A 16,559-nucleotide genomic window follows, 5' to 3' on the forward strand; every position below is an offset into this window, starting at 1 on the left:
GTTACCTATGTAATTTGCTTGGCCGAATGCAAGCTTTCTAATAGAGTTTTCTTCTTTCTTTTTGGATGGCAAGGACGAAGATAAAGTGAATTTTCTCTTTTTTTTCCTTAATTAACTTTGTTTAATTAGTTAATTTAAGCATTATTATACTTAATTTTTATTAATTAAACTGAGTGGAATTAACAATCATCATCCACTAATTCATGTTAAAAAATGGTTAAATAATCATTTACATTTTAATCCTTGAGATTTAATTAACTAATTTTCTCGGTTAAATTATTTAACTGAATTTTAATATATTTTCATACTAACTTCATTAATTTTTATATTTCATATTTACGGGTTCGATTTATGGAAATGAGATTTCAAAACAGTATTTGCACCTATAAAAATCGAGTCATTACTCTTTGCCTTCAAGTGGGACTTTGGAAAAGGAAATGAATCCCTAAACCAACATCTGAGATATGCCAGCGGCATGATGAAACTATTAAGCATCTTTTTGGATGTGACTGGGTAAGTTTGATTTGGTTTGAAGCTCTATATAGTCTACAAATTTCTGGGGAAAACATTAGCACCTTTGATTGTTAGCTGCTTTCTACTGCTGGAAACATCGAAAGACTAGAGATCCAGAGAGATGATTTATTGGTTAGAATTTGCTATGCAACTTGGTATATATGGAAAATGAGGTGTGAAAGATTTATGCAGGGGAAATAGATTGATATTTGGAAGATTATAAGAAAGATACAAATTGCGCCTAAGGCGATGATGGATTGTAGAGAAGGAAATGAGGGTCAGACCAGACTGTCAAAGGCTAACTCAATTGAGGTCACATAGGAGAAACTTGAGGAACATTGGCTGAAACTTAACTGTGATAGGGCTTTTGATATTAAGGTAGGGAAAGCTGGACTTGGGGTTATTATTCGAGATAGTATAGGGACATTGGTTGATAGCACATGTTTGAGTACTCTCTGATTCTCCAAAAATGACTGAAGCATTGACATTAAAATTGGTTGTTGAATTTGCTAAGAAAAGGAACTTCGAAAAGATTATCATGGAAACTAATTATCAAATTGTGCATAATGAGCTTGTGAAGAAGAAAGGGGAGGATAGATGGAAACTAAGGCCTATCATTATCATGTTGGATAGGTTGATCAAATAGATTCCTCATGAGGGAATCCAACTGATCAGAAGATCTGCTAACCAGGCAGCTGACTGGGTTGCTTCCTACTACAAGAAGGAGATGAGCATAGCAGACTAGGTTGCTCGAACTCCATCTTCTCTGGTTCATATCTTGGGCAATGATGGACTGCCTGCCCCTCCAATATAGATTCCTTCTTTCCTAGATAGTTTATGAGGCAATTGTGAAGTTCCCCTGACTCTTATCTAGGATATAGTTAACCTTTCAAGATAGGATTTTGTTGAGAGTTTTGTTTTATGAGTATGGTTATTTTTTTGACTTTGAATCTTTGATGATATGAAATGAGGTATTTGTTGGAAAGAAAGAAAAACCATAATTTTTCTTTAATTATATTGAGAAAAAATATATTTAATGCAATTTTAAATTTATTTTATTTATTATGTGTTTGATTGAAATGTTAGGAGTTAATTTAACACTGATTCAAATCATAAAAATATTAAAAAAAGCTATAAATTTTAAAATTAACAAATTTTATTATTAAAATATTTATATCTTTTCATAATTTCTTTTTAAATTGAATAGCTTAACTTCATCCTTAAAAAAATAAAATGATTGAGTGGCTATCTTGATATTGATTTTCTATAAATACATCCACCTGCCTTTGCTCTCATTGTGCCACCATCACTCTCTTTTCTCTCCTTCGATCTGCCACCCTTTTCATCTTGAATATCAACCAATGTCCCTTCCTACAACACAAGGGAAAACCCTCCCCGATGCTTGGGACTACAAGGGCCATCCCTCCGAGCGGTCAAAATCCGGTGGCTGGACCAGCGCCGCCATGATTCTAGGTGTTGAGGCATGTGAGAGGTTAACAACTTTAGGTATCGCTGTTAACTTGGTGACATACTTGACGGAAACCATGCATTTAGGCAATGCTACATCAGCCAACATCGTTACCAATTTCTTCGGCACATCTTTCATGCTTTGTCTACTCGGAGGTTTCGTCGCCGACACCTTCCTCGGCAGGTCTCGTCGATAGACTTCGATTTCTATTATACTGTACCCATGCGCACACACACTTCTTAGTTCTGTTTATAACATTTTATCTTGAAATCCACAGATATCTCACTATCGGAATCTTCACCGCCGTTCAAGCAACTGTAAGATAATATTCATTTCCCTTTTGACTTAAAATCATCATCTTCACTTTACAATTGAAAATCATTTGCATAATCGTTTGCAGGGTGTCACAATCTTAACAGTTTCCACAATAATCCCAAGCCTAAGGCCACCCAAATGCACCAGGGACAGCACCACAATATGCATCCCAGCAAGTGGCATACAACTCACTGTTTTCTACTTAGCCCTTTACCTCATAGCCCTTGGGACTGGAGGTCTAAAATCGAGTGTTTCCGGGTTCGGGTCTGACCAATTCGATGAGTCGGACCCTGAAGAGAGATCCCAGATGAGCAACTTCTTCAACTGGTTCTTTTTCTTCATAAGCTTAGGTTCACTTTGTTCAGTCACCATTTTAGTTTACATCCAAGACAATTTAGGGCGTGATTGGGGCTATGGCATTATTGCTTGCGCTATTGTGATAGGGTTAATGGTGTTTCTATCGGGTACAAAGAGGTACCGGTTTAAGAAACTAGTGGGGAGTCCATTGACCCAAATTGCTTCAGTGTTCGTAGCTGCTTGGAGAAAGAAGCATTTGGAGTTGCCATCGGATCCATCGTTGCTCTTCAATATTGATGATGTGGCTGAGGGATTAAAGATGAAGACGAAGCAAAAATTGCCCCACACCGAACAGTTCCGGTTAGTCTTCTATTTATTTTACAATATTGGAGAGAAGAGTAGGAGAATAAAAAGGTTTAAACCCGTGTGATTTAAATGTTAGAGAAAGCTTTATCGAGTGCTGCAAGACTAATACAAACACTACTATCAATAATAATAGGAGTTGGAAGAAGGTAAGATCTGATTTATTTATATTAGATAAAAATGTAAATTAATTTTTTCTATTAAAAAATTATCTATTTGTATTATTAAAAACTGGACTGAATAATCAGATGTTGACATGTGATGTGCCACATCTATGTCATACTAATGTATAGAAACCAGTTTTAAATAGTAAAAATAGATATAATTTTTAATAGAATGAACTATTTACTCTTTAATCTAACGTATAATAATTAATTTAACCATTTTTGAGTAAAGGGAATAAAATTTAATTTGATTCTTATTACAAGGACTCCATAATACTTTTACATAGTAAACCCAATAATTTTAATTAAAAAATGTTGATGTTAAAACCCAATAATTTTAATTAAAAATAATGGAATATGATGGAGATTCAAGATTAAGAACACATGCATCTTATTAATGCATGTTCTCAAAATAAGGTTAGGTGCTTTCTTGATGGGTCCAATATGATAGATTATTCTTTTTATCCTTTTATTAATATTTTATGTCATCTTATTGATTTCAAACAATTAAAATAGTCATTGTTTATTTCGAAAAAAAAACTCAATATTATTTATTTAACTTTTAATTATTAGTTACTTAAAAGAACTTTTAATTATTAGAATTATCCACTCTTTTTTTTTAAAATATTATTATTTCTCAAAATACAAAATCTATATAACAAATATTTTTTTGACATAGATATATGAAATATTCTTTAAAAATAGAAAATTTCTATATCAAACACTTATGAAGAAAATTGTATATATAATATTAAAATTTTCTTGTATTTATATTTATTTGGCAACCCTATCTCTCCTCAGGACAAAGATATATATATATGTCTATCAATAGTCCAATTCATGAATCCAGAGACAACCCTCTATTTCTTTGGCTTCTTCTTACTTTGCCTTTTAGTCTCAGATTCAAATCAAAGTTAATTTTATGAAACCAGATATGTAATTCGACAAACATGTCTGTCAGTCATTTTTTATGTCCTCGATTGAATTGAAAAACAAAACACAGGCAACGAAATTTATACCATGAAATATTTATGTGGGTGTTAAAGATATTAAAAAACATGGGGGGGGGGGTCGTGTATATGAATTGGCGGTGAATTTTTTTATTATTATTGGCTTAATTTTTTATTGGTTTTGAATTGTGTACAGTTTCTTGGATAGGGCAGCTATCAAAGGCCCATCTGTGATTAAGGCAAATAAATGGAACTTAGCTACTTTAACAGATGTTGAAGAAGTGAAATTGGTGCTAAGAATGTTACCTATATGGGCAACCACCATCATATTTTGGACCGTTTATGCCCAAATGTCAACATTTTCAGTGTCTCAAGCCACAACCATGGACCGTCATATAGGCAAATTTCAAATCCCACCAGCATCACTCACGGTGTTCTTCGTGGGAGCCATTCTCTTAACAGTCCCAATTTACGATAGGCTCATCGTCCCAATCGCTAGAAAAGTACTCAAAAACCCACAGGGCTTAACCCCTTTACAAAGGATCGCTGTTGGCTTGGTGTTATCCATTATAGCAATGGTAGCAGCAGCATTGATCGAGATAAAGCGGATGAGAGTGGCAACCACGAATGGGCTTACGAATAACCCCACCGCTCAAATCCCATTAAGTGTCTTTTGGTTGGTCCCTCAGTTTCTGTTTGTAGGGGCTGGTGAAGCCTTTACATACATAGGTCAACTTGATTTTTTCTTAAGGGAGTGTCCAAAAGGGATGAAAACAATGAGTACGGGCTTATTTCTGAGTACCCTTTCATTAGGGTTTTTCCTTAGTTCTTTGTTGGTTACTATAGTTGACAAGGTCACTGGAAACAAGCATCCATGGCTGCCAGACAATTTGAACCAAGGGAGACTCTACGATTTCTATTGGCTTTTGGCAATTCTATGTTGTTTAAATTTGGCAATTTATCTGGTTTTTGCTAAATGGTATGTGTATAAGGATAAGAGGCTTGCTGATGAAGGGATTGAATTGGAAGAATCGGAACCTACCTTCCACTAAATTAATTAGGTTTCATTAAGATTTTGTGTTTGTACCTTTGTATAAGTACCATGTTAATTTATTGCTGACAGTTAAGCTGTATATGTTCCAATAAAAAATTGTCTGCATGAGCCATGAAGATGTATATTCGACTTTTATTTTTAGCTTCTTTTAACCCTAACATTTCCCTATCTTGTCTCTACGAAAGCCTTACAATTCAACATTTGTTTTTGAGAGAATATGGTGACCTGAGTTCAGGTCAACAATTGCAAGAAATAGAATATAAGCATAAGTGTCAGTGGAAGTGGGTATTTCTGATCAAACAAGCACAATAAAATAGGAGATGTCAAATTGATTATACAATTCAGTTTTTTACATTTGTGGAACATAGCTCAATGAGAAGAATAAATTATTTTTAAAATAAATACAACAAATGAACCTAGTTTTAATACATCCCAGCAAAGAATCCTTACTCTTGCCGTGATAAAGATAAATTACAATCAAGATCCACTAAAATAACCTCCTAAAAGAAGTAATCAAATAAATCAAATAAGTATACAAATGTTCTCAAAGAGTCGAAAATAAATCAAAGAACTTCAAGATAAGTATTCAAATAAGTCCTAATTCAATCTCCATATTCCATTGGATTTGATTTGCTTGATTTGATTTAATCTAATCTTCAAAGATGAATATTTAAATAAGGGCCAACACACATCCACCGAATCATTCAAATCATTGTCTAACTGATTTGATTGAAAATATTTCCAACTCCAAAAATGACAAATTATGTTGCTTGTGGTTGTGCTAGTCGAGGTGACTACTTCCATGGACACATCGACAACCACTTAAAAAACACTTTTTTGACCATATACTTCTATCAAGGTTGAACAAGTCTCCATATTTAGAGCATGAATCTATCTAAATAAGGTAACATTTAATATAAGGATACAAAATATCATAAGGTGGGCTCATATCTTCATGGATTGCATATCTCAATATATAAGATAAGTGGGTCATATAAGAATCTTTAAAAAATAATCTTGCTTAATTCAATCTCTCCATTAGTGATAAACACGAAATTAGTTGCACAAAATTCTAAAAAAGATGTAAGGAAATCATAACATATTTTGGTTAAACATGCTAATGAATAATGTAAGATATGTGCCTGACACAATGATAGTGGAAGTGGCCACTTCCATTAGCACATGAATAGCCATTTCAAAAACTTGGGTCAATAGAATATATGTACTAATGGTAATGGGATTGCGCTTGGGGATATATAAGTTAATGAAATAAAACTACATACTAATGAGTACTAATGCAAATGTTTTCTTTGTGTTAGTACTACTAAGTTGTTGAAAGTACTAATAGGAAGAAGCCCATAAAACAAATAAGGCCTTGTAGAGGAATTGAAAACAATATACAATTATGTAATCCTTATTTATTAAGTTATATTGTTAGAATATTTCATAGTCGGCACATTATTGAGACGGGCATTAGTAATGCACTAGAGACTAGTATGTGTTAAGTCTTCACGCATAGGATACATACAACCAATTTCATATGTTGAAGTATATGAGACACTTCAGGACAACAAAGAGTACTTGTTTTGGAAACAAGTTTATTGTGAGAAATCATTTAAGAGAATCACTTAAAATTTTTGGAAAATATTGTCACCTCAAGTGGTGACAATGTAAATTAATCCATTGGCTTGAGATATTGGGTCATCTTATATGAGGAAGGATGTAATTTGATTCATCATAAAATATGTCCATTATAGATAAAACACGAATCATTTGAAGGTGGGTGAGTGATCCAAAGAGAATCTACCACTTTGAGTGATATTGAAGGCCTATCTCACTTAAATCTAACTATGGATAATTGTTCAAGACTTTAGCCAAAGAGTTATAGATTAAGAGAAGTTGTTTCTCTAAGTCTAAGAGTTAACCATAAGTTGCAAGGTTGATAAGTGCTCATCATGATTATATTTTATACTTCTTATAACTTTCATTTAGCTTGATTCTTAGGTGAATTTACATTAACTCATGCCATTTTAACTAGTTTTGCCTGCTCATGACATTCATTGCATAATTTCTATTTTCAATGTTTTTAGAACTTTTAATTAGTTTTTATTTTTAACAAGTGTTTATCTAGTTTAATGAAGGTTAGGAGGTGTTTAATTGAATATTCATGAATACGAAGTGCAGTTAATCTTGGACAATTGGTTGTCAATAGTTCACAATTCTAGTATCCACAAGAAACTTGCTCGATTGTTGTTTAAAGTGGGAACAATGGTGCCTTTCAGTCTTGGAGAATGGATCTCCAAATAGATAGTTAAGAAAGTTGAATTTAAAGCTAGTGATGAATTAATATTGTTTTCATCTCACACCTATCAAAATCCCAAAAAGTAAAAGTAATATACGGAATTTAATAAAAATATTTTTAAGAAATTCTAAAAAAGTTAAAAGCTTAATGAGAATTTATGAAACATTTTGAAAAGATTTAATTAATTTTTTTTAAAAAAAAATTGAAAGGCTTAATGAGAATTTTTAAAAAAATTGGGAAGGTAACTAAATTTTTTTTTAAGTAGAAGATGACTACAAAGGTCAACGATATATTATTAAGTAACATAACTAATTACAGCATAATGGATTTCCTTGGGGTAATCCATTTCGAATAGCTAAGATTTAGCTTCATTACAAACTATAGTGTAAATAAGATCGGCCACATTATTGCACGACCGATTAGACCAAACTAAGTTGGTGGAACTAAACAAATTGAAAGATGCTTTACAAGCTTGGAGTCTAGCCCTTATATGGTTATGTCCATATCACCTTCATTCATTTTGTTAACCAGTCCTACATTGTCAGTTTCAAAAATCACATCACCATGAATATTCAATTGGCCCGCAACCTCAATGCTTCTCTTCAAAGCTATACATTCTGCTTCTTGCACCGAAACTCTATCATCACTAAAGCCACCACCATCCCCGGAAAGTTAACTAATTTAATTTTACTTATTTGCTCACTATCAAAAAGCATAGCGGTTAAATTACTCTAAAAAATAGGGGTATTTATATGTATAATTTATATACAGCCAATCAAATTTATCACATTTTCCCCAAAGTAGTCTATTTTTTTTTTGCCATTTCTTCCGTTAATTATGAGATAAAAGGGTACAAGTTATAGAACTCTTAGGCTAGAAAAGTAATAGTGACTAGAGAGAGGCTATTTTTAAAGAAGATGCATTTTCAAGTTGATCGTGTTGATGCTTGACAAAAACACTAGAAGAAGAAATTATGCAACCAATATTGTAGAGACTTCTAGTCGGCCACATCGCCAACTTCAATTGCCTAATCATTTGCAGTACGATGTTGTTAGCAACGACAACAATCCATTTGATAATGATGATATGATGGCTCACTTTGCGAACTTTTCTCAAAACCCCTCGCATGATCATTATCCTTATAATCATTTAGGCTGACACCTACAAGGCAGTGCTTCCACACCTTCCGAACGGTAATAGTGCAATGGATGTTCAGAGGATTCCCAATGCATAGCGCGTTATACTGCGTTTGGTTTAATGGTGTGAGGCTATAGAAGTTTGGAAAGCACCCAATAGAGGAAGTTGACAACGCTCGCAACACAGGATCAAAAACCCCACCAAAATCCACCATGATGCACCTGCAAGCTATCCAGAAGTTGGGCCCACTCATTGTATTGAGTTGATTTTCGTCGTGAGGGTTGTGAAAGCCAAACTGATAGTTACTAGGCTGCAACCTACGACATAGAAGCAGCCATCGCATCTCGCTATTGCTTGTGGTGCACTTGAACAAAGCGCCGACCACTACCTCTATCACCAATCGAGGAACTTTTGCCTTTCAATCGCCGATGGCACTGACACTACATCCAACCTCTCCACTCCAATTTCCTCCGGCTATCAGAACCCCAACAAAGACTTGAAAAATACAAGGAAAAGCTTGAACTTGCCCTTAATCTAACTCCGGTGAAAGAAACAAGTCCTTCGATCAAAGAGAACATAGTAACGAACAAGATACAACTCAAAGGAAATGCTGAAAGAAGAATTTCAAAGCATAAAAAAGCAAAGATTGCACAATGAGATTTCAAAGAAGAAAAGTTCATAAAATCTAAAAGCTCCAATGATAATATTATAGCTAAAGCTCGAGTATATAAAGACCTTTTGGCCATGGGGCGTATTCATTCACCACCTGGCATGACATTTCGTCGTCCAATCAAAATGTAACAAACGATGCTTTTAAAGGTCTAACAGTAGAAAATATTAACGTTGTTTCCCAATGACACGCGCCCATAAAGATGCATACTAACAATGCGTGGCACTTGGTAATCCAACTCCAAGGTCTGCCAATTATGCGCAAAAAGTTGCCTCTTCAATTTCAAAGCCCTACACAAAAATCGTAAATATCTTCACTCTTCTCAAAACTAGCTCACACTTTTAGGAAGTTCGTTAACTTCAATCTTCACAAAAAAAGGAGCTCATATCCCTCGAAAGTACGATTTAACTTCACTCTTCACAAAAATTAGCCCATATCCTAGGAGTGAAGTTAGAATAAATATTTAAAGGCAGAATAAAATTTTAATTTTTTATAATTTATATCTTTATAATTTTTAAAATTAAATTAAATTTTTAAAATTTTAAAATGGCTATAGTGTGATTTTAATTTTACTAATTTAAAATTTTTAAAAAAAATTAAAGACCTGTGTTCCTGTGTTTTGTGTTTTACTATAATTTTTTTTTAAATTGACCAAAGTGATCCTGTGTCCAATTGTCACGTTAGCACTAATGTGCTAAACTAATGTGTCCAACTAAGTTTTTTTTTTCATTATAAAAAAAAGTCAATTTATCTTTTTATTATGCTTAAATTTACGATTTAATTTCTCTATTTTTAGTTTTACTATAATTTGATCTTTATATTTTTATTATATTATTAATTAGTCTAAATAGTTAATTATTCGATTAAATTATTGATGTGAATTTTTAAATACTATTCTAATTAAAAAAATTGATTTCGGCGAAGATTTTATTAGTAAAAAGGGAAAAATAAAACAAATTTCATAAGTAATTGAAAAGATATTTATAACCCTAGGAGCCAAGAGTGCTTTGCTTAGTATCTTAACGAAATCAGCCTCTGTTGTGGCTTGAGATGGAGGAAAGTGGTGGCAACAAAGGGTTACAAAGTGGCGAGGTCTCCCTCTTGGCAGAAGACCTTATCCAACTATCGATTAAAAGTTCGGCAGTGGAACCAAGTGGTAAGCCAACGCTGATCTGCACTTTATGTACAAAGAAACATTATAATCCAGATAGTTTTAGGGCACAGATGAAAAGTATATGGAAAACAAGAAAAAAATTTGAGATCCAATCGGCAGGACAGAACCTCTTTCTGATCGGTTTTGAGTCTGAAGAAGATTTAGAGACTGTTCTGGAAGGACAACCATGGTTATTTCGAAAGCAACTAAATATCTTTGATCGTTTGGTTAAATCGGTAGAGAGAAGTAAAATCAGACTTATTTCATCCCCGTTCTAGCTCAAAATTGGGCCATGTCTGCCAGAATTTGACAAAAAAGATCTGATGCATGCTATCGGGGTGACTTTTGGAGGAATTATTCGGTCTGAAATAACTGGTGAATTCTGTCGTCTTAAAGTTAATTTAGATGTGCAAAAACCCCTTCGTCAAGGTATATTTGTCTCCACGAATGATCAAAGGAATCCCTTTTAAATACAAAAAATTACCAATATTTTGTTTTGGCCGTGGGAGGATGGGACACGCCCTTCCAGACTGTGGTGCACTACAACCTGCAGAAAAAGATAAAATCAGAGAAACCCCACCTTTTTCTTTAGCGTTAAAGGCAAAATTAAATCTACAAGGAAGGGAGAGTTTAAAGATTAATGCCCTCTCAAAGAAGATACAGTCTCAATATTCGTATACAGGTTTTATGGAGGAAAGTCGGGGGATGAAATCACAAGGAGGGGATGGTAACAACATGAGATTACAATTACTAGCAGTGGAGAAAACGAAGAAACCACAAGTAGAAGGGGTGATCGTAGATGAGGAAGATTATAGGCAAGGTGAGATACAGGATGAAATTTTGAAATCAGGAAAAAAGACCAGCTGGAAAAGATTTATTTCGACTAGAATGATGGATCACTACAGCGATGAAAGTATAACGTGAAAGAGAAAGCTGATTGAATTAAAAGCTGGAAATTGCGATGAAGAACAAGCCTGTGATGATTTAGTAAAAAGAGCGAAATTTGATGGACAAGTTTCAAAAAATAAGGAGGACTCAATATTGTCAGCAGAACATGTAGAAACAGATGATTTTCCCAACCACGATAGATCGACGGCTGCAAAAAGGCAAGCCGACAGGTGCAATGAAAATAATTTGTTGGAATGTCCGTGGATTGGGGAACCCACGGATAGTGCGAAGGCTTCGATTCTCACTGAAGCAATATAACCCCAATATGGTCTTCTTTATGGAGACTAAAATTGATGATAAGCGTATGGAGAAAATCAGAAGCAGATGTGGTTTTGTGAACGGAATAGATGTAGGAGCAGAAGGATCGCGAGGTGGGATTTGCCTTGCCTGGAGAGAGGAAATTTCAGTTAATCTTAAAACTTTCTTGAAAAAATCATATTGACGTGTTGATCAAAGAAAGCAATGTTAATGGGGAGTGGAGATTTACAGGGTTTTATGGGTCACCTTATGTTAGTAATCAGAGTGCCTCGTGGAATTTGCTAAGAACATTGGGCCAAGAACAGTGTTATCCGTGGTTGGTTAGTGGTGATTTTAATGAAATAATGTATTCTTTTGAAAAATGTGGAGGTCAACCAAGGGAGGAGAATATAGTGGCAGCCTTTCGCGAGGTTTTGGATGCATGTCAACTAATGGATGTGGGTTTTAAGGGAGTGTGGTTTACATGGGAAATAGGGAATATGCCAGAAACAAATATTAAAGAGAGGTTGGACAGGAGTGTTGTTAATAAACATTGGATGCATTTATTTCCAAAGGGCATTATTCATTATCTAGTTCACTCGATATCAGACCATTGCCCCCTCCTTATTAGTACGAATAATGAAACAAGTTATAAAAGGAGTCCACGTTTCAAATTTGAGGCATTGTGGACCTTGGAAAGATCGATCGAGAGCGAGATAAAGAAGTCATGCATGGGAGTCATTGTGTGGGTCGATATCTAAGAGGCTAGAAGGGTTGCAAGTTAGCATGACAAGGTGGCCAAGCTCAATTAAAAAAGGTCGAGATCGTTTAAAGAGGAAGCTCACAAAGGAACTGGAAATTTTAATGGAAAGCGGGAGGGATGATGATATAATGGCAAAACTAATTGATACTAAAATCAAACTTAATATGGAGGTTGATAAAGATGAAATGTGTTGGGAATAGAGAGCTAAAGCTAATTGGCTTCAATTAGGGGATAAAAATTCAGTCTTTTTTCATAAATATGCCTCAACTCGTAGACGAATCAACACAATTAGTAGGCTGGAATCAGCTGAAGGGCAGGAAATTTCTGATGAATAAGCTATTAATGACGAAGCCTCAAACTATTTTCAAAATTTATTTTCGTCTAATGGTGTGGGCAATTTATCCCACCTATTGACAGGAATTGGCACTAATATTTCCGCTGAGATGAATACAATTTTGGTAGCAAAATATACAGCGGAATAGATTTACCTAGCATTAAAAAGCATGGGGCTAACTAAAGCACCAGGTTGTGACGGCTTTCCAGCATTATTTTTCCAAAGATTCTAGCACATTGTGGGTAAAGACGTTGAAGCCTTTTGCATAGGAATTCTAAATGAGGGTAAAAATTTTGAATCCTTAAATAGTATAGATATTATGCTTATTCCAAAAATTCCAAATCCCACAAGTCTAGTTCATTTCAGACCTATTAGCTTGTGTACAGTACTATACAAAATTGTGGCAAAAACAATAGCCAATCGACTTCAAAACTGTATTGATAGGTGCATTGATATGCTCAAAGTGCTTCCGTTCCAGGTCGATTAATTTCGGATAATGTACTGATAGCTTATGAAATCCTACATACATTACGCCAAAAACGTATTGGGAAAAAGGGATTTATGGCAGTAAAGTTGAATATGAGCAAAACCTATGACAGAGTTGAATGGGATTTTTTAAAGGAAGTAATGCTTCGAATGGGATTTGCAGAGGAATGGATGACACTTGTTATGAGGTGTATTTACACAGTCTCTTATGCTGTGAATATTAATGGCAACAGAGGCAGGGTTTTTAGACCAACTAGATGGCTTCGATAAGGTGATCCACTTAGTCCCTATCTTTTTTTAATATGTAGCGAGGGACTTTCATCTTTGATAAGATTGGCAGCAGGAGAGGGTTTCCTAAAAGGAGTAAAAGCGAGCAGAAATAGACCGGCAATATCACACCTTTTGTTTGCAGATGATTGTATTATGTTTGGGGAAGCCACAAAAGGAGCGGCAATTTTAAGGGACATTTTGAAGGAATATGACTGCTGTTCTAGCCAGTGCGTGAATTTTAATAAGTCGACAATTTTCTTTAGCTCTAACACTACAGAGAGAAATAAGGAAGAAATCTCGAATGCAATGGGTGTACGATGTTCAACAAAAATGGAAAGATATCTAGGGCTTCCCAACGTGGTAGGCAAACGAAAAAAAGAATCGTTTCAACATCTCAAAGATAAGGTTAATCAGAGAATTGGAAATTAGAGCACGAGGTCTTTATCCCAAGGGGGAAAGGAGTTTTTTATAAAATCGGTTCTTCAAGCAAACCAACTTATGCTATGACATGTTTCCTTCTACCAAAGTCTCTATGTGGGGATTTGGAAAACATTTTTGCTAAATTTTGGTGGCAACATGGGAAGAGGAAGAGAGGGATTCACTAGTGCCAATGGAAATTTATGTGCCGATCAAAAGAGGAAGGGGGATTGGGTTTTCGAAATATGTCTCATTTTAATATATCTCTTCTAGCGAAACAAGGATGGAGGATTATAACTAATCAGAATTCTCTTGTTACGCGAGTTCTTAAAGCTAAATATTTTCCAAATGATCATTTTTTAAACTCTAGTTTGAAAAACTTAAGTTCTTATACATGGAAAAGCATATGGGCGGCTAAAGCTGTATTAGCAAAGGGTTTATGTTAGACTGTTAGAGTGTAGGTACAGGCACTCAGATTTCTATTAATGATGATGGTTGGATTCCAGACGCAGTAAATTTTAGGTTGTCTTCAGTAGTTAATTCGATGCAAGATTTACAAGTTAATACGCTGATTGAGAGTACTGAAAGAAAGTGGAAAACAGAGCTGATTAAGAATACCTTTGCGGAGGAAGATGCTGAGAAAATCCTCTTGATTCTTTTGACACGCGTACCACACAATGACTTTCTGGTTTGGGGAGGTGAAGCTTCGGGAGACTTTTCGGTTCGCAGTGCCTATAAACTATTACAAATTTCTGATGAGAATCCTAGAGCTTACGCTTTACAAACCATCTACAGGAAATTCTACAAAAAACTATGGCTTCTAAATTTACCAACAAAAATCAAGATTACAATATGGAGATTCTCATGGAACTATTTGCCTACGAAGGTAAATATGCAATGTAGGAAGCTAGCAAATAACTCAAGCTGTCCGCGTTGTGGAGAACGATCTGAAACAATCGACCACCTATTTCGGGAATGCCCTGTAACAATGGAAGTTTGGACAATTTTGTCATTTCAGAATATTCTGATTACTGCTAATATGGACTTTGCGCAATGGCTTACCTGGGTTTTTGACCAATTCACCCCTCGTCAATGTCGGATTTTCTGTTGCGCACTCTGGGCCATATGGGGAGACTGAACTCAAGGATACACAAGAAAAAGATCAGTACGGGTAAAGAAATAGGACACTTCATTCATAATTATATTGCTGAACTTGATGGTCTTGAAAACAGGAAACTAGTAAATACAAAGGATGCCAGGAGTTGGAGGTACCCACCTCGGGAGTTTGTCAAGATCAACTTCGACGGCGTGTTTGATGGACCGAATAATCTTTCTGCATCAGGAGTAGTAGTCATGAATGAAGAAGGGCTAGTTATCATATCCTGTTCAGAAACCCACCAAAGGGTCGTCTCCGCCTTCGCCGCTGAAGCAGTTGCTTGCCGCAAAGCAGTCCGAATAGGAGTTGAAAATAACTGGCCGGCAGTTATAATCGAAGGTGACTCTCTCTCAATAATTAAAAAATGCAATAGCAAGTGTCAAGACAGATCCATGATAGGAGCATATATATCAGATATTCAACATATGATGAGTCGATCTAAGAATTTTTTGTTTAACCATATTCTGAGAAATGCCAACGCCCTTGCTCATAAAATCGCAACAGAAACTTTAAGACGGAGAGAAGAGATGTACCTGGAAGGGGGAGTTCCGGAGTATGCTGAGAATCAAATACAGGTTGAGTGGGTGCGTGAACCAGATTGAAGAGTTTTTTGGAGGATAGTTTTGACAAGGGAAGCTTAAAGAAATGACAAGTTTTTGAATGAATCAGCTTCCCTGAAAGAGTGAAATCGTCAAACTGAGGGCAGAAGATAAGATGGACATTTGAGTAAACAGATTTCAGTGTTTCTGATCGGGTTTTTTTCGGTGCATTTATTGTTTTCTAGACTTTTCTGAAGCTATGTTTCTAAAACATCTAGATTTTTTCATCTTGAATTGTGGGCCTATCCACTTTTGGGCCGGTTTTTGAGTTAGTTGTTTTCTTTATTTAGTTTTTAGATTGTGTTTCTTAGGTTTTATGATTGTATAAGCTTTTCTTTACTATTTAAAAACAAGCCCAGTCGAAATTTACTTCAAAAAAAAAATGATTTCGGCTTGATAGATTGGAATAAGTGTTTAAAAAAAATCACGTAAACTATTAGAATCATTAAGGGTATTAATTGTTGAGATTAACTAATGAGATTATAATATTAAAGGGACCAAATTAGATCAAATGAAAGTACACAATTTAAATTATAAATTTAAGCATAATAAGGTGATGAATACATAATATAACCCAAGACAATCTATACCTAATGCAATCCTAACTTATATATAGTCATCGAATGTATAACAAAAATTAACGATTCAATTTTTTTTTACAGATTTATATATTACATATTTGAATATTAAATTTATTATTTTATATTAATTTATAGTGTATAGGAAATTGAGGCATAGAATAATCATTACATAAATTTGCTTTGATTTTAAATTTGAAGGATACAGAACTAAATTCTAAAAATACAAAGAGTACAATAATATAGAATATATTGTAATTTTAAATTTTTTATTTTATAATGTAGTGAAAAATAATTAATCCAATAAAAAGTGTTGGTTCAACATGATATTAGTTTATTTACTAATGAGAAGCCAACTACATTCCCTACAAGAACACTTTTGAAC

General features: G+C 34.6%; 1 protein-coding gene and 1 long non-coding RNA gene across 3 annotated transcripts; one reads left to right on the forward strand and one right to left on the reverse strand.

Moving 5' to 3' along the window:
- Positions 1-1,744: 1,744 nt before the first annotated feature.
- On the forward strand, positions 1,745-5,240 carry LOC121223573 (protein NRT1/ PTR FAMILY 6.3). Its single transcript, XM_041105311.1, has 4 exons — positions 1,745-2,164; positions 2,259-2,298; positions 2,382-2,953; positions 4,267-5,240. Exons 1-4 carry the CDS (start codon positions 1,875-1,877, stop codon positions 5,120-5,122), a joined length of 1,758 nt encoding a protein of 585 aa, XP_040961245.1. The 5' UTR covers positions 1,745-1,874; the 3' UTR covers positions 5,123-5,240.
- A 4,893-nt stretch (positions 5,241-10,133) lies between these two features.
- On the reverse strand, positions 10,134-15,784 carry LOC121223575 (uncharacterized). Of its 2 annotated transcripts, none has more exons than XR_005920892.1 (6): positions 15,531-15,784; positions 15,118-15,346; positions 14,904-14,975; positions 14,460-14,821; positions 10,871-10,933; positions 10,134-10,405 (listed from the first exon to the last, which is right to left on the reverse strand). It is a non-coding gene; the product is annotated as an uncharacterized lncRNA (long non-coding RNA). The 2 variants fall into 2 exon arrangements; XR_005920891.1 differs by having other exon boundaries at positions 10,515-10,933.
- Between the last annotated feature and the right edge of the window lie 775 nt (positions 15,785-16,559).

The sequence above is a fragment of the Gossypium hirsutum genome, chromosome A03 (assembly GCF_007990345.1).
Source record: "Gossypium hirsutum isolate 1008001.06 chromosome A03, Gossypium_hirsutum_v2.1, whole genome shotgun sequence".
NCBI classification, from domain to species: Eukaryota; Viridiplantae; Streptophyta; class Magnoliopsida; order Malvales; family Malvaceae; genus Gossypium; species Gossypium hirsutum.